At 38.1% G+C, this 25,947-nt stretch overlaps 1 protein-coding gene across 11 annotated transcripts in view; it reads right to left on the reverse strand.

The window, feature by feature from the left end:
* The window catches only part of LOC114653270 (nucleolar protein 4-like), a 540,745-nt gene that overhangs the window by 321,090 nt on the left and 193,708 nt on the right, over positions 1-25,947 (reverse strand). For all 11 annotated transcript variants that reach the window (XM_051929112.1, XM_051929106.1, XM_051929108.1 and 8 more), the window contains exons 3-5: positions 20,184-20,295; positions 10,517-10,629; positions 6,637-6,769 (exon numbers count right to left, since the gene is read on the reverse strand). In XM_051929112.1, the coding sequence (XP_051785072.1) occupies positions 6,637-6,769; positions 10,517-10,629; positions 20,184-20,295 (358 nt within the window). The remainder of the gene's footprint in view (positions 1-6,636; positions 6,770-10,516; positions 10,630-20,183; positions 20,296-25,947) is intronic.

The raw sequence follows: 25,947 nt of genomic DNA on the forward strand, positions 1-25,947 counted from the left end.
GAGGCTGACATGCAAACTTCACAGAGAAGTGAATCAAACTTGAACCCAAATGTGGTGTATAAAATGTACAGAATCAAAGTTAAAAGATATAGGCAAATTTGAAACATCTTAGATTGAGTGATGAACCGCTAGAGCATGAACAACTGGACTTTACACCAGGCAGCTTACTTTCATTTTCAGTAGGTTACCCACCTTTCGCATATACTGTACAGCCATTTGCTCTCATCACCAGTGAAACTGTTTTTTAGTTTTCAAGTATTATGGTGAAAGTATAAAAACTGCATTTATCCTTGTAAACCATCTCCGATTTACCAAACTTATTGAATCCAATCTTTGTGTCAAATTGAGTGTGGGTCTATCGCAGCAACAACAGGCACAGGCATAAACCTCAGGGTGCCAATCAACTACAAAATATGAAATTCATCAAGTAATGCTTTGTGCACCATCTATGTGTGCGTGCATTTCTTAGCAGTACTGCAGAGTAAAAGAATTATTTGGGTTTTTAATGGATGAAATTAGGTAGGGTGCCGCATCTAGACAGTTCACATGCAGGGGTAATGGAGCTCAACTTGCTCTTGGGATTCATAATTGGTAGTCTCATTATTATATTACTGGCAAAAAAATAATAATAAATAATAGCTAGTTAGCTCATTAGTTAATAGGTTAGTGAGTTAGCCCCTGTTAAACTTGAGTCCTTAATATACACTGCGTTGGTGCTATCACGTATATCAGGTTCACCAGACGCGTGATACTTTTTTTATTAATTGCTTCTGTTGATTGTATCTCTTCTTTTATCATTCCTAGTGTTTGCGTAATTGAGTCTCTAGTGCAGCTATTCCATGGCTTGTTGGATCACAGCTGGTGACCATTTCCTCAGTGCCCACTGCTGCGCACACCTCCATGGGCTCCCTGGAGTGCACAGGTGCTGGCGTGTTTGGTAGCAGGTGGTGTTTGGATAAACAATATCTTTTCATGAGGTAAGCTGTCAAGACTTCAGCAGTTCTAGAAAGAAAATGGCATTACGGCTTGCGACTCTTTACCAGAATATTGATTTTGTGGGCTTCTGTTCATGACTTCAGTTCATTATTTACCTGTTCTGCTTGTGATATTGTTTTTGTTAGCCGGAGTCGCATGTCTTGGGCAGTTGTCTAATTCTAGCTTCTGCAGGGCTGGTTGGGTGACAGAAGGTCATGCGAGTTTGTGTAAAGGTTGCAAACTTGGTTCCTGTTTTTTGTTTGTGTACAAGGAGATCTACCAGCGGGTAGCACCACGTTTTTTCCTTTTATAATTCTTGATGGAGTGTTGTTTGTTGCTCTATTCAGAATGATCCTACCAGCAATTACATTACAATCTCTGCTAGGGAGTGTTATGCCTTTTATGACAACACAAAATGGCCTGACAACTCTGAAGTATGGATGCCCTACAGCCATCTTTTCCCCAAACCTACCATTGGGCAATGACTGATTAAGAGCAACTGATACACAGAAGGAAGCCTTCTCTAAAGGTTGTGAGTTGTTTCTCATGTCAGAGGGTTTAACCATAATCACAGCTGGGCAAGAATTGCAGAGTTGTTCACCAAAACTCTACTGTTTTATCCGAGCCAAAGATTACAATGAAAACCGTGTTGAGGTAAAAGAGATGTGAGTGAAAACTAGAGTATCAAAACCAAAACTCACTGATCAAATCTATATCTCGAGCAAAGAGGCTCCTGTGTTGCACTGACATTTCTTAGAGAGTCTCCATCCTATAAACACCAGAAGTGACTCTACTCCGTTGGGCCCCGGAGCAAAGCCCTTAACCTGCAGTTTCTTCGTAACTGGGTATGACGTTAACCTGCATCCAGACCTACAAGCAGGTCCTCCAACTTGCAGGGAAAACTTTGGGGTTGGTGGCAGGATTACCTCTCCAGCCACTATAAAAAACCTGCTGAGGTGTCACCTGTTGCACGGCTGCACTCAGATCTCAATCTGGGTGGTTCATCGTGTGGTGGGTGCGGCAACATGCTGTAATCAGCACATGCTCCCAACCTCTCTCTCTCTGTCTCTTTTCATGATCTTACTAGCAACTGTGTAAGATCCCCCAGCACACCATTTCCCGTCCATAGTGGATTCTAAAATGGTCATGTGATACACTTAAAATTTAAGCAAAAAAATGTAAAATTTTCTCAAAACAAAATTCAAATTTATATATTAAAATCAATACCAGAAAATTAACCTTCCCAAATTTAAAAAACTAATTCTGTTTTTAATTCGATTAGAGAGTTCAGTTTATTTTATTCCTATTTTACCACAAAGCTTGGTGGCCATAGCTTCAAGTTATGAGAATGCTTCCGTTTGGGAGACTGGTTAAGATAACAGAGTGGATACAAAAATGTATACAGTCCTGAAAGAAAAATAAATCTTGGGAGGAAATTTGCTTCTAAAAGTAAAATAACATAAAAACACACAATTAGTGTTGTTGAGTTACAGTCAAACTCTGTTTGAAACATGCTGCTGTTCATCAGTGGTGCCCACCTAATCTGAGCAAAAGTGCAAATCAGAACTGGTACAAAGTTCAGTGTTGATAGATTTATCCTGAAAAGACTTACAGCTGGAAGTTGCACCAAATTTAGGACAAATAAGGTGTTTGATTTACCTGGTAATTTTTGTTTCATTATAATAAACAGGAGAAAGACCTATTTAGTTTTGATTTAACTTTGGCATTTAGGTTTTAGTTTCATTGCTGTAATGATCAATGACAAAATCTATATATATAATTCACTAAGCAGCCAACAGGGCACGCAAGACAACCATGGGATATGCACGACAGAGCCCCGCCCACCAACTCTAAGACCATGGGATGCAACGACAACTCACAGAGCCCCGCCCACCAACTCTAAGACCATGGGACGAGAACGCCTGCTGACCCGCCCGCCTGCCTGACTGTTACCAGCATTCACCGCAATATACTGGAGTGTAAAACTATCGCAGCTGCTAAGCTTTCAGCCACGTGAGATTGAGCAATAACAGGTCTGTGATGCCCTTAGATGTCCGGGGCTGCACGCGTGCTACACTGAGTGGATCAATGTGTGTCTACACGGCGCCGAGAGGCATGGGTAAGCCGTTGAACCCTATTCGTGATGGGGACCGGGGCTTGCAATTGTTCCCCACGAACGAGGAATTCCCAGTAAGTCATAAGCTCACACTGATTAAGTCCCTGCCCTTTGTACACACCGCTCATCGCTACTAACGATTGGATGGTTTAGAGAGGTCCTCGGATCGGCCCTGCTGCGGTTGTTTGCGGCCTCTGGCAGAGCGCCAAGAAGACGATCGAATTTGACTGTCTAGAGGAAGTAAAAGTCGTAATTCCGTAGGTGAACCTGCGGAAGGATCATTACCGGTTGTGCCAACCCGTCATTGGACAGTTAGGACCCAAAACCTCTCGGGCCCACTTCCCTGCCCTCTCTCTGGAGAGGTGGAAAGGGAGTCCTCCCTGGGCATCCTTCCCCTCTCCCCCCGTTCTGCCCTCCGCACCCGACCGCCGTCCAGCCCCGTCCCTCGCTCTGGGAGGTGGGGGCGCGGCGGCGGTCCTCCAGTTTTTAGTCACAGACAATTGTATGTTGCTCTCTCCAGAGTTCCATCTTTTCATTCACTTACAGTCGTATCCTCAAACCCACCCCATTTGGACAACTGTGTCTAACAGGAAGTGTTCACCCATCAATGCATAATTATGCGGCGTATGCTACGCCACGGGTCGGCTAGTTAACAATAATTACTGTACAATCAAAAGCCACATAATTGTTTTAATAAAGTTTTCTAATGATGAGGGATGTATAACTTTCTCCAGTATTTGTTATCTACATTTTGACTGTTGTTTGTGGAACGTGTTTAAAGAAAGGCCTTGGCGCTAATTCAGAATCTCCACTGAACAGTATATTCTACTGTACATAATAAACACCGTCTCCTTGACTGTGTACAGAACACTGAAATTCAAACTGCAATGCTAGCCAGACACTTACTCCGAAAGTACACACGACACTCAAGTTTCATTTCTCCCACAGCTCACCTACTTCTAAGTTTTAACTTTAATGTGACTTGTTACCCTATGCTAAATTAACACTTTCTATTCACTTCAGACAATAATGGTTCAAATCAAATTCCCATAAAATGTCCTTTAATTTGACTGCCTCCATATTTAAAGCCACTGCTTACATCTTACTGATGAAGCTTCACAACAACAGCTATAGAGTGTTAGGGGTGTGTAACTTTTATGAAAATAATTCCAGACAAAATTGAAAAACTCACGTTAGATACAGATGAATTAACAAACAGTTAACATGGCTTAAGAGGTCAGGAGGTCATATTTCACTAACATGATTTAGCAACAAAAGCATTTGATCAGAGGGTTTTATGGGCTTATGCTAGATGAACACGGAGAAGGAAAAGAGTGTGACAATCCACTAACTTTTGTTTCATCCATTTCCCTAGACTGGGAGAAGTGGAATTCCTGAAAACAACTGATGTTACCTCCTCTCCTGCACCTTTCGTTCTCCACTATATTTAACCGAAGTCTCCAATGGAAAATGGTGTTCACAATTGGACCAGGAAGTCAGAGTTCCATGCCTCTGAGTGTTTTTCTTAGTTTTTTTGTGGCAGATTGCTAATGTATATCATCAGCACAAGTGTGCTTTCTTCTTTTTCCAGCCTTTGGATCAGAGTCTCTCGACATTTTTGGTGTTGCAGCCACTTTTTCCCATGTTAGGTATTTTTGTGACCCAGTAAGGGCAGGGTCCCGCTTGAAAGGGGGTCAATCTACTGTGACCCACTGCGCGGCTCACTACTATTATAAACAATAGCAACTCACGACTCACTGGTGGCAGCCCGTGACCCAGTGACAGAAGCTATGCTTTGGATGATACACTGTAATGGGGGCAATGTTCAGGACCCCAAGACAAACTTCTTGTTTTGTTTCTTCCTTTTTATAATATACTCATCTTGAATTTTAAAAACCTTTGGATAAGGTAATATATTAGAGACTAATGATCATGGAGATTCAAGGTGTTATATGCATTTGCAGGCAAAGTTAGCTTAAACAAAGAATGAAATTAGTTACACTGTAAGGACTCGTTTCCTAATTGGTTAAAAGTGTTACTCCACAGGTGTCAGTTTTGAGGCAACTGTTCTTTTAAAATAAAAAATGTCATCAAGATAAGAATGTAACTAACAAGCTGGTTAAATTTTCACTTGAAACTTAACAAGGTGAAATGGCAGAAAAACTAGAGTCAGCAAAATTATAATGGTTGGACCAGAAAATAAGATTTAAGCCCATATGTGGCAGATCACGTTTAATGTAAATAAAACACCTTATGAAATATTTTATACCCTACACCCAGACAGTGCACAAAAGCAAATAAAAAGGTTAACAAGATGCAGTATACTTATGAGACGTCAGGTGGGCAATTGTGCTGCAGGTTTGGTCTCCATGTGTATCATTTATGATTTATTTATTTAAAGATATTCCTTCCAAAATTATAACACGAGTATTACAAAAACTATGGGATACTTTAATATATGTGAATTCAAAATAATGTTTGCATAACCATGTTAATTAAATAATTTAAAAAACATGAAGTGCATTAAGTTTGTCTGATTTTAGGTTGTTGTTCCATGGCGGTCTGAGACAGAATGCAATACATTTACTGACCAAAAATAAAAGAAAACTTTAAAAGGATGCAAGTAAAAGAGCTGTAGGGTTAAGGCAGGGGTGGGCAGATTCAGTCCTGGAGGGCCGCAGTGGCTGCAGGTTTTTGCTCCAACCCAATTGCTTAATAAGAAGCCCTTATTGCTCAAGTAACACTTCAGCTTCACTTTAATTGTCTCTCTCGTTAAGATTTTGAACCCTTATTGCTTATTTTAGTCTTAAACAGCTGTATTCTTGGTTTTTAAATTGCTCCTAATTAGCAATACCATGCAAATGACAAAAGAGACCAGCATTTCTCCATTTAGCTTGTTTTCATTTACACCTGTGTGTATTTATCATGCACTATTTGGTTTAATTAAATACTTGGAAGGAAAGTGAAGAGAAAAAAGTGAAGCACTGAGAATTACTCGTCTGTTTTAGACTTCAAATCATTTGGATGATATCCTTAGAAAGGAAAATAAATCTAGGATATGAGAATGACCTGACATGGCAGCGTTACAGCACTAGCAAGCCATGAAATTAAATAATTGACAAGGATTGGTTTCTAATTAAGCAACTGGGTTGGAACAAAAACCTGCAACCACTGCGGCCCTCCAGGACTGAATCTGCCCACCCCTGGGTTAAGGCAGAATAACAGTGTGAAGGTCAGTACTACTACGTTAAAACTGTGCCTTACTCATGTCACAAACAGCATTTAAGTTAATTACGGTGCTAGTAAGAATGTCATTGTACTAATGACCCTATAAACCTTTAAACCTATAAAAAAAGATAAAATATCAATGCTGCTGGTGTGTTTGCCACATTTTATATTCTAGTAAAAATTTAATGGTTTCTCCAAGCTATGCAAATTCTTTGTAAGTGTTTGAAAACTGTCCTCCAAGGGAAAGGAATATTATTGATGTTGCTCTTTAGACGATAAACAAGTTAACTATATTTAGACCAATGGCAGCCACTAACCATCATGTTGATTGTGAAGATTCTGAGGGCTATTCATTCTCTCCTCAAGGTTAGAACTAAGGTCAGAGTTCACTGCTGACATCCGCGTTGAGTCACTCATATCAAACTCATCACTATCCAAAGAGCTGTCTTCCTGCAAAATATAAAATAAAAGAAGATTAAATGTTAAATCACTTCCAGGTGAAAGCTGCGTGGAAAATGCTTTAACATGAACTTCTGCAATAGACAGAGAGAGTACAGAGAAAGACGCAGGTCTAATTTAAATAAAGATGTGAAGGGACAGTCAGATTCAGTACAAATCAGACTAACAAAGCCAATGGACAAGACAAGTCATTAGTTGTTATTAAGCAAAAATATTCAAAAACCACTAAACCGAACTCAACATTGATAACTTAAAAAAGTAAAACCTTAATACACTGCAAAAAATAAAATCTAAACAAGTAAAAAGTATTTATACCATGACATTAAATCATGTTTTCCTTATTGTAAGAATTATTGACTTATCAAAACATTTGTATTTAACTTTTGTACTTTAATAATAATAAATAATTCTTTGCATTTATATAGCTCTTTCTTTAGCTTACTTTAAGGAAATTTGTCAAATAAAAAATTTTGCATACCCATTGTAGCAGGTCTTTTGCTAAATAAAAGCAAAACAACTCCCATTTAAAGTCTTTTTGGGTGTTGCATATGCATTAGACTTAACTTTGAAAAAGAATCAAAGAACAGACAGCAAACAGACCACAAACATGGCTGCGTTCTGTTACATTTCACATCCTGAATTTAAGCACATTTGCCATAGCAACGTATGGCATTGCAACAATGTGTTCTCAAAATGTCTTCAATGATGACAAGTGTACTGCTCACCTAGGAAGACAAGGTGAACACTAAATGGGATTTTGTGAGAAAAGACTAGGGGATGAACTAGAAATTAAAGAGGAACCAAATTCTTACCAATTGTCATGCGGGACTTCAATAGTACCAGAAAGGTCAAAATATAGAATAAAGAGAGACAAAATCTGAACATAGTTCAAAATTAAGAGATCAAAAATGAAGTAACAGCCAGGGAGGGGTAAGGAGGGGGGGACAATCGCGCTTGGGCACAGCACAGAAAAAAATGGGCCTAGTGTGAGTATACCCTTATATACATTTACAGTAGACCCCTGCAAAGTCGCGGTTCAGAGTTTGTGGCCTCCGTCGTTCACAGATTTTTCCTTAGAACCTAACTAATAATTGTTAGCGGAAACCGCAAATATCCTCCGCAATTTTTTTATGGCTTTTTTCATGGAAATACTGTACTGTAGAGAGAACACAAAGCAACCATAGAAGAAAAGGCGACTTGTAATCGTCAAAGTAGCCAATCCGAGAGTGTTATTCATTTCTCCTTGCTGCTGATTGGTTGCTGCTCTGTGACGCATCTCCGGCAGATGCAGCCCACCATTCCCGTATCATAACAGTTTACCGCGTGTAGCTATCGCGAGTGTTTCACTGAGCGTTCTTGTGTTTTTCATTTTGTTCTTCTTAAAGCCCTAAGATGCCACCCAAGCACTCTACACCTTCTAAAGCTTCTGGCAATGAACCTAAGCGCCAGAAAAAGTTTAAGACACTCCAGGAGAAGGCTGAACTACTGGATTTGCTCCAGGAACTAAAAAGTTATGCCACAGTAACCACCCGAGGAGCCGTAAATCCTCTGCTTTGCTGTGCAGTCATTATCTTCATTACATACCTTCATCATACCACACAGCTAATTCATCATCATCTTCAATCAATATCATTTATTATTGGTGAATACCCGTACATCTTACTGTATTTTTATTAAATTAAATTATTATGTATTTACCCTACTTATACGAAAGAAAACGACAGTGCATACCAAAGAAAACACGCTTGCATGAATTACAGTACATATAGGGATAACATCAGTATTTTACATTCTAGCACTGTGGGAAACATAGCAGTACAGTACTATACAGTATACTGGTTTAATTTTACATTCTTTTTTTTAGGGTAATGTATTAAGCTGAGTTTGAAATGAAATTAAAATGCTTTTGGGGCATATTTAGGGTTTACACTATAAAAATATGCATTTATAGGCATTTTTTGACCACATCCAAAATTTGCACTTTTTCAAATAGGAACGTAACCCCCGCGAATTTCAGGGGTCATCTGTACTCCAATTTTTTACTAAGCGTACTCAAGGAAAGCACAATGGGCCAAATTCTCGAAGAGCTCATAACCCATATATATGAACTTCATACACCATATGATTATACCCAGTACTATATCATTATATACTTATTCATATTTGCTTGATGGTACAGTGTAAACAAATCTTACTCTCTCAGGTTTCTGATTTACATGTTCACATTTTAACTGCTTCACATATAGTGTTATCCCAAAAGGTCGTTGCAACACCAGCTTCAAGAAGCAAAAAATTTAACGTTATCTATCAGAAACCTACAAAAACACTGAGAAACATATACAGCAGAATCAGCAACTGGCATGTCATTACATTGTTGTTTATTTCGACATAAATGTTAGGAACTGTACTGTTTTATTTAACATCTGTTATCTTTTATAACTACCTTTGATATTCCAATATACTTTTGTTTACTTGAGTTAACTGTGGAGTAGGCAAGTCAGGCTGAGCAGACCTAAATGCAACCAACTACTTCTTTAAATGAACGACTTCTTTAAGGCTGAAAGTTGCAGTGCTCGAGTTAGGCTGGTCCACTACTCTTCCTTATTGTTCAAGGAGGCTGTGAGAATGCTGGCAGTCTGGTGAGCAGGTGTTTAGTCATCAGGGGGATAATGCGCCCACATTGTTCACAATTAAGTGATACAATCCTATCAAACTTAATTTTCTGCAATTGCAATGCATCATAAATGATGGGGAATTGTGGAAATAATTTGTTAATTTCTAAATATGCAAAATTATGTGAAGAAATTATTTTAAAATTAGAATAGATTATATAGCTGCATTACTCTGAAGTGGCATAGCCTTTCAAAATGTATTTTTTAAGTATAGTGTGTTTTAGACACAGCGAAATTAAGAGGAACTGCAGAAAACTCATACAGTAATGTAAATTCTAATTAATTTAAAGTAAACCAATTAATTCTATACCAATCACTGTCACTTCTTACTAAAATAGTTTTCTCTGAGAAAGTATATTCTCTGCTTGTATGTTAGTATACTTTAGACATTATCATAATTGGATAAATTGCCGATAGTAGTGGAAGTATAAGCACAGTTTTACTGATGTCTTCTCAACGATCACTCAACTTCACTTGCTTGATTAACACCAGTGACTTGACTTGACTTGACCTGCTTGAATGAAAGTATTATAACTTAAGACTTGACTTAACTTGAAGGTCATGACTTGCAGCTTACTTGAGACGTGCATACATAAGACTGTGTCCTATCTCTGCTAATACAATAGATGAAGAACAAGAATTCTTCCTAAACCGACCTCCGCTCATCATTTCTTTCCGTTCTTCGAAGTCTTTATCTTCTTGTATTACTGATGTCTGAAACACAGCATTTACTTTTCCAGTCTGTGAGTTTTTCTATTTAACACGGTGTTTCTTTCTTTGCCTTTGCTGATCAAGCCTCTAATCGGTGCATTTAAATTATCAGCATCATCCCTCCTATCGTTAGTATGAATAATTGACATTCGCCTTAATTGTTTTTGAGAAAAAAAATGCACAATAAAATTAATTTGTTGATTACACCAGAAAGTAATATACGCTTTAATGATCTTCATCTGTTTTTTTCTCTGACTGTATAATTAGGAAAACCATATTCTTCAAATTGTGATTTCAGAACAAAAGCACTTCATTTATACAGTTCCTGAATACAGAATGGCTTAAAACATTTTACCTCATCGTTGCGAGAGTTCAGCAACTGCAGCTTCATGTGCTTCATATAGGCCATTGTAATGGGCATGTTGTAATCAATCATGCTGGTCACCAAAGTGGGCGGCTTGCCATTCTCTGTAAGCAAAAGAAGAAATATTTGCAAAAAATTCCTAAATCCATGGTTTAGAACTGCTGAGAGTGACACAAGAAATACTGAATATCATTTGAAAAAGTAAACCTAACCCACATTATCTTTAGGATGTGTACGGAAAACGAGTTTATTAGATAGAAAAAATTCCTAGACAACCAACAAACAGAATGCACAAACTTCACACCAACAGTGACCAGCTGTGAGGCAGTCACTCCAACCACTGTGCCATCCTACCTCCAAAAGACGCAGAGTGAAAATGTAATTCTTTGATGAAAATAAACGATTGAATGTGTCCTCCTGACACATATGAGCGAGGTGCTATAAATAGTTCCACATAGAAAGCACCACAAGGAAAATTAAAATTAATAAATAAAACAAGCTGTCAATTACAATAAGTGAGTGGCTTCACCTTTCATAACGACAAAGCTTATGAATTACTGAGGAACTTCCACATTTGAGAAAGCTGCCATCAGAGCTACAGTACATGTGTGTGTAGGCGAGAAATCATCTGAAAGAATTAAAGATTAACTTGCATTCAAAGTAATGATGCACACAAAAGTAGATGTAATAACCAAAAATAAACCATGCTTATCAATTGATACTGTGCCTATACAGTAATCAGTTAATTGTTACTATTTATGTCCCACTTCATTACATTTTTAAAGATAACCGCTCATCTATGGAAATATTGTGGGCTATACTCAGCATCCAAGAATGTCCCACACATTCAGCCACAGAGCAGTCTGGGTGTAAGTTTAGTCAGATGGAAATGGCAGCTGTGTCGGTTTCTATGTTATAATGTTGAAAAAACAACACTGGGTAGGTATCCCACAAGAGTTAATAAGACGGGTGACAGGATCTCCTGAATGGATTCAGTGCATTGCCATATCTGTCTTGAGAATGTATTTGTTTTTAACATGTGCAACCAGAGAGGGTGTGTTAGTAAAACAAATACAACATCCCGCTCATTATTTTCTATACAAGTAAAATTGGAATGTGTCGGTTAATTTGTTTGCCAATCACAATAAAATGGCTAAACTGTTTTTCACAAGATTTTGCCTGTACAATGCTGTTGGTTCAACTAAAAAATATAGGCTATATGGCATATCAGAAAAGGAGGCCGTAATTTGAAAAACCAGGGCTGACCCAGGTGCTACAGTTCCCATCAGACTGTAGGACTGTGCTGGGGCTGATGGGAGGACCCCTTTATCAGTGCACACAGAGTTTGTGCCTGCCAAAAAGGCATCTGATATAAGACTGTGAGTACAGGGCTTTCATCTCAACTAATCTGGATAACAATTTCATTGAATTTCTATATTACAGTACGTCACTTTGTCACTATGTTGAATTTCCTGTTCATTTTGCTCTAGACCTCACAGGTGGCGCAGTGGTAGTGCTGCTGCTTTGCAGTAAGAAGATTGTGGGTTCGGTTCCTCCCTGTGTGGATAGCGCTTTGAGTACTGAGAAAAGCACTATATAAATGTAATGAATTATTAGACCCTGTTCTGAAGAATATATGGGTCCAAAACTCATTTACGGTGTTTCCAAACCTTTAAGGACCATTGTCCCTTTCTTTTCAACCCTCAAAAAAAATTTTAAATTAAAAAAAAATTGATTTAGTTAAATGTTGCTGTTTTGAAATCAAATATAAAATGACATTTAGTGTCAATTTTGCAAAACTGTATGCAAAAGGAAAGTCAGCTTTTTTGCTCATCACTACCTATTAGTTTTTGAAGTTATTTTTTACATAACATATGGCATAACGAGTTATGCTGCCAGTCAATGTCTGTGCCAGACTGGTGCGTGTTCACCTACCATGCAGCGAGGAATTTCATTACAATGTGTACATGTGACACTCTTAAACAAATAGATGTATTTTTATCAAAGCAAAGCCTTATTAAAAAAAAAAAAAAAGCCCAAACGATTGTACACCTGCATATTGTTATTAAGTACAATAGAAATAAGCCAAGATAAAACTGAATAAAACACAATTTTTCTTATGCATGTTAAGTTGCAGTTCAGGATATGGTTGAAAGAAAACAACTGAGGATGACATTAGAAATGTTTACTGTTTCTTGTTGGGAGATATCCATTTACGTTCACTTTATAATGAAGGAATTAAAATTTTAGGCTTTGATGGCAACAGAGCATTGTGATTTTTAGCAATTTTAAATCAATGTCAAATGATTTAACTTGAATCATCTTTATAAGATTATCGAATATTGCCACTGGTGCTGTCTCCTATAATATCATAGTGACGTGCACCATTGTCTGTGCACCCCAAATTCTCCTTTCCCTCCCTACTGTAGATGTTTTCTGTGGTCCATAGATTGAATAATTTAACGAGCCATCCACTTTATTAATGTGTGATTAAACATTTATTTGTGAAACTAGGAAATACAAAGAAGCAGCGTTTATGGTTCCAACCCAGCCAGGAGTTACCATAAAAGAACACAAAAATAACACATTTTTGAATAACGGGAGCAGAAAAATTAACAGTGTAGATGACGGATGGGACAGTTGCATTTCACCCAGCAATGACAATACTGGGCAGCACAGTGGCGCAGTGGTAGCGCTGCACCTCGCAGTTAGGAGACCCGGGTTCGCTTCACGGGTCTTCCCTGCGTGGAGTTTGCATGTTTTCCCCGTGTCTGCGTGGGTTTCCTCTGGGCGCTCCAGTTTCCTCCCACAGTCCAAAGACATGCTGGTTAGGTGGATTGGTGATTCTAAATTGGCCCTAGTGTGTGCTTGGTGTGTGGGTGTGTTTGTGTGTGTCCTGCAGTGGGTTGGCTCCCTGCCCGGGATTGGTTCCTGCCTTGTGCCCGGTGTTGGCTGGGATTGGCTCCAGCAGATCCCCGTGACCCTGTGTTTGGATTCAGCGGGTTGGAAAATGGATGGATGGATGACAACATTTAAAAAATACAGAAATATTTGCTTTCTTACCTTAAACCATTATACAAATGTACCTGGGAAACGCTGGGTACTCCTGCTAGTCTCCAATTGTGCTGTAATAACCATTAGCAAACCTCGAGTGCATATGGTTAGATTAGAACTGCCATGCTTTCCACTATAGTTTTATCAATTTAACATCATGACATGAAGAATGAAATAAAATTGAATTGTTTTTCTATTCTTTACATAAAACATATGACATTAAATGGCAGTGTCTCCATTTAGCCAGGAATTCGATAAAATTATGAAGTATTCCAACTATGAATAATGACTGATAAACTCTACAATATCTTTTTTTTTACTTACTCAATTATAACAGTTGCAGGTTTGTTATTATAAACATATGTTAGTAATTTTAAAAGAAACGATAATTATGAAAGTCATTATGAATCAAATAACAGCATAACTTGAATAAAAGATACATTTAAGCAATAATTATAGCCTACCCAATTAGCTATATATAATATACAGTACTGTAAGTAAACAAATTGTAAATAAAAAGTACAGTACAAATTTACATCCAATCATTTTCTCATTTCCACTTTTTAACTGTATTATGCCTATACTACATGTTAACTAAAAACATCACTGTATCACTTGTAAACTAATTTAAATCTACATAGCAAGGCATGTGAGCCCTCACTCCAATTTCAACCCAATCTTCTACCCATTGCAGGCCTGAATTGGAGCTTGTGAGCGTACAGACCTAAAGGCGTAGTGGCCACTTGACTTACTTACAACAAGTAATAAACAAAACACACATGTGCAGCTTAGACATTACTCATGGAATAACGTACATTCCTAAAACAGGTGACATTTCTGATCAGCAAAATAGATGACAGACAGTGGCAACAGGTCAGAGCTCCTACATACTGAAACAGCATCAAGCGGGATACGCCAGGGTGAAGAAAAACTACCTCCAAGAGCTTTACCAATCTACTTTAAAGTTAACAGGCAAAGAAGTCTGTCTTCTAAATCAGATAATTCAGCTAAGTATCCAGTCCAAATGATATTTAATATACAATTCGTTTTTTTGATTCTTAACTAAGATCAGAGTGCTATTACAGTAATCCATGTGGCTTTTCTAATGTTCAAATCAAGATAGTCCAAATTAAATGCTCTTTCTTTTTTTATACTGTATTAGTGCAATTTACTGTGTTTAACTAGATCATTAATTTACCTAATGGAGAACAAAAGCACGTCTCAACAGCGGGCAAAACTCTTCATCAACCGATATTATTAACCCAAGCTTTCACTGCTGAAATTGAAGTTCACTCCAAATAATTATCGTAAGTGCTGCCATTACACCCCTCAGTTCACAGCGTTCCAAAACACGTGTTACCAGGGTGGGTGATTACCTTAGAATGTAATGATGTACCAGTTGTCTAGATCTGGGCCTGGTGGGAAACCCAGGTTATCCATCACTCTCTTCTCCAGTCCAGGCTTACAAGGTGAGAGATGTGTGTGTGTGTAGTGACCATAAGGCTCTTAAGGTTCTCGTTATTGTTTCAAATCTCTGGTCCTAGCGCCAGGTGTTGTGGCTTTAACTGGTTTTGATCACCTGTTGTAGTCCATTGTCTCACAGACCTACTGTACATTTACTTTGTTTAATCCTTCAACAAAACCACTAATTTGGCACTCCCTCACTTGAACTTTTGAGACCCGTAAAATGTAATAATCTAGGCCAAATTGACATTGGAAGAGTGTGTTTTATTTATTACAGCACAAAAATAAAATACAAAGTTAAGAGATTAAATGCAAAATATAAATAATAAAGAAAGTAATATTCTCAGAAAGAAAGGTCTGAACCTGTTTCTGTCTTCAAGATGGTCTCCCTTTCCTTCAAACCTCATTGGGTTTTTCCTTAAGCGTTTTGCTCCAAGGTGTCTGAAAACTCCTACTTCTTACTTAACTTTTGATCCACTCAATACTTTCCTGTTGTGATGGTGTAATGCTTTTTTGACTTAGACAGATTGTTTTTATGTCTAATAATCCTTAACCCATTGTGACAGATAGGGGCGCTCTCGCTCCTTTGAACCCTCAGACAATACGCCAGACACCGGATAAAAGTCCAAATATGATATTTATTATAATAATACTGTGCACAAAGCACCACCACTCCACAAATCTCCAATAAACCATACACAATAAACAAATCACAATAATCCTCCACTCCCAGACGCTTAGCCACCCTGCCTCCCAACTCAGCTCAACCCTGGGATCTCCCACAGTCCTTTATATAGTCCGTGACCTGGAAGTGCTTCTGAACCCCTGTCCATGTGACTTCTTAGCACTTCCGGGTCAGATCAAAACTCTTCTCTTTCATCCCGGAAGTACGTCATTCCCTCTGTCGCTGTGACTAAGACACACTTCCGGGTTATAGGGCACATAATAGTCCTTGGGCCTCCCTGCAGCGACTCCTGGCGGCCCCCATGGTATCCAGCAGGGTTGTGCATTAAAAGTCCACTGTCCATAATTCCCTGCTGGCATTTGGGGCACCTCCATGCTGCAAGGAGGGCTCCATCTGCCAGCCTGGAGGTATTGGCCGGGATGAATGGCCGGCCATATCTCACACCATATAATTAAAATATAAATTTCTTTGAATTAAGCAATATTTCTATATTTCTAATTCTGTTTTCACTTCCATTTCTCTTACGCTTCATACTTACTATTACCTAGAAAATTATGATTAAATAATCTGTTAATTGTTTCAAGGCATAATATTTTAGAGTAAAAAAAACATTTGGTTGAAAAGTTCAGATGTCTGAGTGTCACGTGACAAAGGAACTGGTTTTTGTGGTTCAAACTGACATTTTTACTCATTCATTGGTTAATTTTCAGATTTTCCAACATAGCAGACACATTGTTGTCAGGTAGCCTGGGTTCCATCTCTGGCTAATTTTTATGTTTTATGTCACTTTTGTTTATTTATGATTTTTTGATTTAAGTTGATTGTGTCATAATTATGTTCGATGTATTTTGTGGTTGGTCCCCCAATAACAAAGGCCACCTGCCAATCACTGTCAGGACCTGCCTACCACTCTATAAAACCAGAGGGTATCCCACAGTTCCTGGGGGTTCATATCGAATGTGCCTAAGAGTTGTCGAGTTAACTAGTGTATTGCTGTACTTATTGTAATTAAAGATTTTTTAATTCTTACTCTGCTCCGCTTCTTCCAGGGTCTAGGACTTACACACCTTGGAAACGATCAACATGTTGTCAGTTGATCAGACTATCACACTGAAGGAGACACTGTTGTTATTTGAAAGTAACTTTTTGATTGTAGCAGTTTTAATTTGTACCAAAAAATATGTTCAGTAGTAGCATTTCATTATTTGTATGTTAATGAATATGTTGTTTTTAGTTAATCATTCCAATAGACTTCTCAAACAGCTTCTCATCTGCAGCAGGCTTCATATCACATTCTTCACATCCAAGAACATCTCCGAAAAGTAATCATCATGTGTCCTTAAGAAGTTGGTATTATGTCTGTATAGTACAGCTCCATTGTTGTGTAAAAGTAATGTCTGTATACATACTACAAATATATAAGTAACGTAATTGTTAAGGAAATTTCCTCTATATTATTTCATATTTATTTATTATTTATTGTTCATGTAGTTGTAGTTTAAAATTTACTGTTATTTGCAACTAGTAATACCTATACTTAACTATTACAGCTCAAGAATAGCACGTCTCATAATATTGTTTAAACTGCATCAGTACTTCGTGCCTGTTTAATGTACAGTACACACAGTTATGCTTTAATTACAAAACAGTACTTTATTTTAGTATTTTTAGCTTACCAATAGAAATTCGCCAGGTTAATATGGTGGAGCACTTTAAAAAAACGGCTAAAAACTTATTATTTTAACATGGCTTTCTCATAGCTTCATTTTAGTTTAATCCTGATATTCTGTATATGCATTTAATTATCATTTTTGTTCATGGCTCTGAAATCCGTACTAACCCCTACTTACTCTGCTGTTTTTTTTTCCGGTTTTCTGTGCTAAACTGCTAAAAAAAAAACATTATTTTAACACGGACTTTTTATTGCTTCATTTTAGTGTAACCCTGATATTCTGTATATATCTGTATATCTGTATATTGAATTATCATTTTTATCATGGCTCAGCAATCCATACTAACCCCTACTTTCTCTTCTGATCTTTTTCCAGTTCTCTGTGATCTGCGCCACCACCACCTGATCAGGGCACCGTGATGTCCCTACATTGATGGATTGAAGGTCAGAGGTCCACATGACCATCATCATCTAATTCTTCCACGTGGAGCCTGAAAACCTTGAGGACTGATTAATATAATTTATGTTAGGTAGAATGCCTAGAGGGGGCTGGGTGGTCTTGTGGCCTCGGAACCCCTGCAGATTTTGTTTGTTTTTTTCTCCAGCCTTATGGAGTTTTTTTTTTTTTTTGTTTTGTTTTTTCTGTCCTCCCTGGCCATCGGACCTTACTTTTATTCTATGTTAATTAGTATTGCCTAATTTGATTTTATATTTTGTCTTTTTTTTCTTTCTTCATCCTGTAAAGCACTTTGAGCTTCATCATTTGTATGAAAACGTGCTATAGAAATAAATATTGCTGTTGTTGTTTTATTCATTGTTATCAGTTGCAGTATAATGTGTTTGTTGTAGATTACTCTCTATATCATTGTTGTACAGTATTTAGTTCATTCATGTTCTTAGTTGTATTTTTGCATTTATTTAAATAAATATTTAATTTTTTCTATTTTGCTAAAGGAAATCACACAATATTGTTTTGGAGATCATCTCTTTCTGACTGTTTTCATTGGACAACCTGTGGCTATTGCACCTTCTACAAAGAATCAGTGAGTTCAAAAGTTGAGTCTAATTATTCAACATTTCCATACCAACTTGATGAAAAAAGACATTCAGGGCTTAATGTTTCTTTAAGCGGATGCCTCACGTGTTTTCCTTTGCTTGTTGATGACTCAACTGACCATATGACATTTTCAACTGCATTTTATCTATAGGAGTACATTGTAGGTATAATATCAATGAGCGTAGTATCCCTCCATGTGAAGTTCTCAACAGACAGTTCTTGATGAAACTTCCTGCCATCTAAGATTGACAGTAACAGTCAGGAGTTCCAGGGATGGTGGTCTGTTTGATCTACCACCCCAAAACAGTAAAATGGACATCGTGGTCAAGGAGGGTACAGTTTAATGGTTGCACCCAGCTTATGATGTTTACCTCCATCCTCCAAATAAATACCACCTTAGCCATCATTTCTCCTGAAATATCAACGTTATGCTCTATTTGTTGTAGAAACTGTAGCCTAAAGAATTAGAACAGGCATTTCTCAAAGTTTCTGAGATCTCTCCTTTAAGCCAAGGTAGTCAACATAATAAGTGACGGGGTCTAACTAGCATTTTTAATTGTACTTAAGCATGATGGAACTTGCTCAATTACAGCACCCGCTTTAGATTTTGCACTTCACTGCACATTTCATAATGCAGATATTCAAAGGCTGAAAGGCTGAGATGACCATTGTAATACAGTAACTCCTCACATCAATAATTAGACATTATGTCAGCTGGCTAACTGAATGGTTTGCCAGAAGAAAGTCATCACTGACCACAAGACACATATTGATGCGGCTGGAATTTACATGATGCCATTAAGAATTTGAATTAGACTGGCTGCTATGGTTATAGGAGACCAAAATTTAAGTCTTTGGACCCTTATACTACCTGTGCATTTGTCATCAGAAGAGGACTGAAAGTCAAGCGAAGAGCCCTGTACCAATCATGAAACATGGTACTGGACTGCCATCATGGAGCCATTTTGCAGGTCACAGGGTTCTTGTTAAGATCAGCAATCTCATGAGCTCTACTTCTTGTTAACATATCCTGACCAAAAATCCAGATGCCTCTCCCAAAAAGTTTTGATGTCTAGCATGACAAAAGTCAGAAGTGAGAAAATAAAATGTACATGGTATACGGAGAATGAGAACAATGTACAGTATTTTTCTAGCTGTAACCTTTGGATTCTTTTTGTCTACCTCACTGTCTTCTTCGCTTTTATGTTGGAACATCATGCCCTTGCATTCTTTTTACTTGTAAGAGAATCTCTGCTTTAGTAGTTTTAGTAGTGCTATTTTCACTTTTTCTGTATTTTTGTATCCATTGCAAAATTTCTAAAGATGAGCAAACATTTTTGTCTCTTGTTAGTTCTTGACCTTCTGAATGAATGACACAAAAATCTTTTCTCTTCAGGGTTGTCTCTTTCTTTATACTCAAGTGAAAACATAAGTCTAATTGTATTTAAATTAACATAATGTCATTGCACAATTCATTTTGATTTCATTAAAAAAAATAAACTGACATCCTATAAATCTAAGTAAGCACAGTCATCAAGCTCTTAAGCACATTATTTCAATGCTTCATAAAAAGGTTTAAGCCACTGTCCTTAAAAATTGTCTTCACCATACAGTGTATTGTGCTGCACCACGTCTGTGACACAGGAGCAACAAGGACAATGTGAAATGTACTTAACAGTGTAAAATAAAACGGTTATATTTCAATGCTAATTAGCAGGAGAATTACCTTTATGATCTGCCCCATCTGGATTTAAATGCATTCTCTTCTGGCATTCAGAGCAGCTCATTAGGAAACGTGTCACTGCTTCTCTTGGTAGGAAGGCATAGGTCTCAGAAATCTGAAAGAAACAATATGTCATGTTGCTGCTGTCCAGTAACAATGGGCACAATGGATTGCTGTCTTCAATGCTCACACTTGTAGTAAGAGTGCACAGTATGGGGACAACACGAAATAGACCAGGGTAAAGCCACATCTTCATTAGAATACTAAACATCTGAGAATTATTAATGATAGATAGATATGTCACAGTTGCAGCAGCAGACAAAAATTAGAAATGTACAAATAACTAGAATTATAATAATCTTAAGTATGCCAACAAAAAACAAAAACATAAGAAGAGTTACCTATAACACAGAATGTCAGTCTGCACAGTATTCTGGGACAGCATATTGCACAGAGTGCCATTGTCTGTCTTAGATATTTGATAGGCCAGCTCAGTACCATTCTGCACACAAGGAACAAGACCACCTTGGCCGAGCAGAGACTCACTATAGAGGCTGATGGCTGTAGGTAGAAACGACCTCACACAGCATTCCTTTAGTTACTGAATGTGCGCCTCTGTTTAGCCAAGACCTCATACAAGGCTGAGAGTCGTTGTTCATAATACTAAGCAGCTTCTAGTGTGACCTCTTTTCAACCACTTCTCAAGTGAGTTCAGTCTACCTCCCAGTATTGAACCAACCTTTTATTCAGTTTATTTAGTTTGTTGGCATCACCTGTTCTAATGCCATTTACCCAGCACACTATCACATAAAAAATACACTGGCCGCTACAGACTGGTAGAAAAACTATAGAGTGGCCTGCAAACAATAAATGACCTCCACTGCCTCAGGAAATAGAAGTGACTCTGACCCTTCTTGTAAAAAAAACGTCTGGGTTAGTACTCCACTCAAGGCTTTCGTTCAGATGAACCCTCAGTTACTCGTTTGTCCTCACCACCACCGCATCTTCACCATCAATAAGAAACGAGGACAGAGTTTGTTTGGCCATCCTGAAGTCTATGATTATCTCCATTCTCTTACTGATGCTGAGCTGTTCGCACCATTCCACAAAGATCTTTGCTAGTGTCCTGTATTCATTTTCCTCCCCAACAGTGATACACCCAACTATGGATGTCTTCAAAAAATGTCTGAAGATGACATGATTCAGTATTGTACCAAAAGTCTATGGTTTACAGAGTAAGCAGGAAGGGAGTCTGTACAGTTCCCGGTGGACCCTCCCTGTGTTACTTATTATTATTATTAGTATTACTATTATTATTATTATAAATAGTTACATTTATATAGCTCTTTTCTCGCTACTCAAAGTGCTTAGACAGAGGTCAACCACTTCCACCACCACCACCACCTATGCGTAGCACACACCTGGATGATGCAATGGCAGCCATTTTTGCGGCAGTGCACTCACCTCACATTCGCCAATTAGAGATAGGGGATGATCAGGGGGCCAGAATGGACAGGGCCATGTGTCCTCATCACTGAGCTGGGGCATTGGGATCCATACATAGCCCACTGCTTGCCTCACCAACACCTCTTCCAGCAGCAACCCAAGCTTTTACAAGAAGGTCTCCCATCCAAGTACTGGCCAGGCTTAGCTTCAGGTGGTGGCCTGTTGTATTAGAATAATCTAATCTAACCTAGTCTAATAAAAAGTTCTTAAGTCACACAACATATGGTCTGCTAATTAGGTAGTCCATTACCCCAGATGCTATTGTAGCATCAACCTGCATTGATCAGAGCAGTTTTGGCTGTAAGGTGTTAGATGCACTTATGAAGTCAAAAGACAATATCCTCATTCTGCTGCAGCTATGGATCTCCAGATGGGAGTAGGCTCTGTTCAGTAGAGGTAGAATTTGTGTCCAAAAATTAATTATAAAATAACACTCAAAATCTTTTCAATCAATATTTAAATGTCCAATATTAAAAAAGAAATTACATCTTTTTAATGATTTTTAAGACCTGACATTAAGCATCAACATAATTCTTTAAGAGAGAGATCTTGAGGACAAAACAACTTTAAAATATGTACACTTGACTTTCTCACAAATGAGTTTTTCAGGCTTCAGAGATCAGCATGAACTAAATTATGTCTGCTATATAAAGGTCTTATCCCATGCTGATTAGGCAGAGGAGGCCGTAGCCTCATTCACAGTTGTACTACTGGAGAAGACTTCGAGATTAATGACCCTTCTCAGAGCCTAAATACTGCAAGCTTGTGTCTGGAAAGCAGGATTCAGTTCTCTGTGTGTTCTGTCTGTCCAACACGCAGCTAAGACTGTGAGTCACTGATGCTGATATGTTACGTCTGATTGCATATGGAATGAATGATACACATTAACAAATACACAACTTTTAATAGAGTTATCTGTTTTCAACAACGTGATTATTTTAAAAATTAAAAATATGTCAATTCTTCCAACATATTACACAAAAGCTTATGTGTGTTATTTAAACTACCTCAGGGTTAAGTTTAACATAGGAACCCACGTGGCACAAGTTAATCACAGGATACACGAACAAACATACCAATAGTTACTCACACTTTCTCATGGTCACACAGTGTCAGCAGTGGAATTTCATCTCACAACCTCAAGAGTTTGAAACTCAAGGTCCAAAGCCTTAACCACACTGCCTGTCTAATTTGACATCTAAATGTTGATTATAAATATGTATAATGTAAATATACATGGACAACCTGGTTAAAAATTCAGCATTCATATATAGATCTATCCAAATGTACTTTACATGAGTTTCTCCATTTTCAAATCTATTAAATTCACTTTAGAGTCACCATGGGTCAGGAGGTTATCTGAGCTGCATTGGGTACAAATTCAGTTAAGTTCCTTAAAATAGAAAAAGAAGTTTTAGAAGAAATCCATACAGTACAGAAAAACATACTGCAATGAAAATCTTAATCTTCATCTCTATTGCCAACTGATTGCCAACTCCCTCCTCTTGCATCCTCTCACTGCCGTTCACCTCTTTTTCTAACACTATTTCTATAAACAGTAAGGCTGGGGATATACTTAACGATATGTGACGTGTGCACTTGAGGACACTGCTACTATACAAGCAGTGTACCGGCTATACTCACACGTGTACTTTAAGTAAATCTGGAGGAGTCCACCAGGTGGCAGTGCGAGACATCAACACAGTGAGATAACAACATCAGGTTTTGCTGTGTTGTAGTGAGGGACGAAGATGTTAAAAATAAAAATTATTTGAATTCTGGTGCTGTTGCAAAGGTGCAAAAAAAAAAAAAGATGTCAACAGCAATACAGTGATATGTGAGACCTTTAAATGTATTACGTCATTACGATGGGGAATATGCGACCCTTGTATTGCATATGCGAAAAACGAATGAAGGAAATCACATTTGCATGTCAGCATTTAAGTTGGATTGATTCATCAAACATCAAAGTGCGCAGATTGATCCGGTTGGAGCTGCAATGCGGCTTGCCAACAAATTTTGATAGTAAACAACGATGCTGACGTACGTACCAAAACTTGAACACACACGCCACCCATATTTTTGCTGGTACGGTAACTTGCACACCCGTCGTGTTAATTTCTAATGGCATGCTCAGAGGACGCGTCAAACAACCCTAAGAACGTGTGACAACCATGATGCATACTGAGTATAAAGTATAAACTGTCCCTACGTGTGCTGTTTAATTGTTAGATTTACTTTGTTGTGTAATTTCTTTTTTTTTACAACATCTATAACATAAATGTGTAAGAACAAAACACTTTGCATTTTTGATAATACTTTTTACACAGGAAGTTGTCTTGTTTACTGACGATTTTCTTCTTCGTTAAGTTTCGAGTTTTGTTCCTTATGTTAATATTCAGGTGATTCTGAGTTAACTTAAATTTGGTTCTGAATAGGTTTAAATTTTTCACATATGCAGGAAAAAATCTTTATGATGTCTAAACTCTCACTATCTAAAAAGAATTTCCAAGAACACATTAGGGGCATAAATCCATGTGAGGTCTATTTATAAGCCTATTTAGCATAGTATAATGGGATGAGATTCTCAGTAGACAAAGAGTTCCCAGGGAGGAAAGTGTGACAAGAAAGGCATTGAAAGGTGCACTCCCCAACCCAAAATGATATATTTTATTTAATTGTTACCAAAACACCCAAAAAGCTTTGTAACTCCAAAACAGGCCTGTAACTTGCAGTCACAAAAAGACAAAGGTCTAAACAAAAAAGCTGGTCTAAAGATCAAAACCAAAAAAACAAGAAGTGATTTCAAAAATTGTCTAGGAGATTGCAATATATTGCTTCCAAAATAAGCAGGAGCGGAAGATGGCTGCATTATTGGTTTGGCAGAGCATCACCAGAGAAGATATTCAGCATCTGGTGATGTCTATGAATCGCAGACTTCGAGCAGTCATTGCATGAAAGGGATATGAGACAAAGGATTTAATATGAAAAATGGCTTTAATAGACCTGCCATTGCTGTGTCCCAAACATTATGGTCCCCTGAAATGGGGAACCATGTATCAATTCTACATGGTGTGACCAAAATGCATGCAAATTCCCTTAAATGAAAGTCTGCAATGTGCACTTTAATCAGATCTGAATTGTTGATTTGTAATGTTATACTGTTGCGCAGTGGTGGGGGAATCAAGGAAAAATATGTCTTTGTCCCAAACATTATTACAGAGCACACAATTAAATATGATTTACAAAAAAGCAATTCAAAGGTAAAAATAAACAAATAAGATTAACAAGTCTTTCAAGGAATTCCAATTACTTTTCTCTTCTCAGGACATCAATTCAGACCCCTTATGGCACAGCCCACCGCATTTTGGTCTGTATACTTTAGCCAGTCACCGCAGACTTGTACTGCCAACCTCAGTCGTTCACCACAGCTCACCCTGGTGCTTTGTCCTCACACAGACGCCGTTATGCTCTGAACCCTCCCATTTCTATTTAGTTCCAGCAGCCTCTGCTCCACTGCTCAGCAGACTCAAACATAACCGCACACTGGAACCTCAACACCAGCCATCGATCCTCCTCCCTTAGATAAATTGAAAGGCCCAACACTGTCTGTCCTGTCACCCTTGAATGGTTCTTATGCCAAACTGACCTTCTAATTAGCGAGCACTCTTTCTTTCTTGTTCTCATTTTTGTCTCCACCTAAACACTAACCCACCTCTCTTATATTGTGGTCACCCCAGCTGACTGTAGTTAATTATGCCAACCCTCTCATCCTGGAATTATCTAGACACATGTGATTATACACACTCACTCACATGTGACCCACTAGCCTGAGGTGGTTAAGCCACCAAAGAAGTGCACTAAAACTCAAAAAAAATCACTAATAAAATAATGCATGAAAGCCCTCCCAGACATGACTTACCACACCGGTGTTCCTCTTGTACATTTTCCTGTGTTTCTCTCATTCTGTTCCACCTGCAAATTAATTTGAATGGCTAGTCTAGTGAGAGTAAGGCTGAGTCACTGTGCATATGGTTTGTGTTTGAGAATGTGCCCTATGATGGACTGGTATCCTTTCCAGTGTTGCTTCCTTACTCTCACCCATTCCCAGCATTTCTCCAGCATGTCCTGTTCATCTCTAAAGTCCAAAGACCAGCTGGTAGGTTGTGTAGTGACTTCAATGTTCAGGGTATGTACAGGTGTGAGGATGTGTCCTGTGGTGGTTTGGTGTCCCACTCAGGATGTGTTTTTGATTTGCATT

The sequence above is a fragment of the Erpetoichthys calabaricus genome, chromosome 6 (assembly GCF_900747795.2).
Source record: "Erpetoichthys calabaricus chromosome 6, fErpCal1.3, whole genome shotgun sequence".
NCBI classification, from domain to species: Eukaryota; Metazoa; Chordata; class Cladistia; order Polypteriformes; family Polypteridae; genus Erpetoichthys; species Erpetoichthys calabaricus.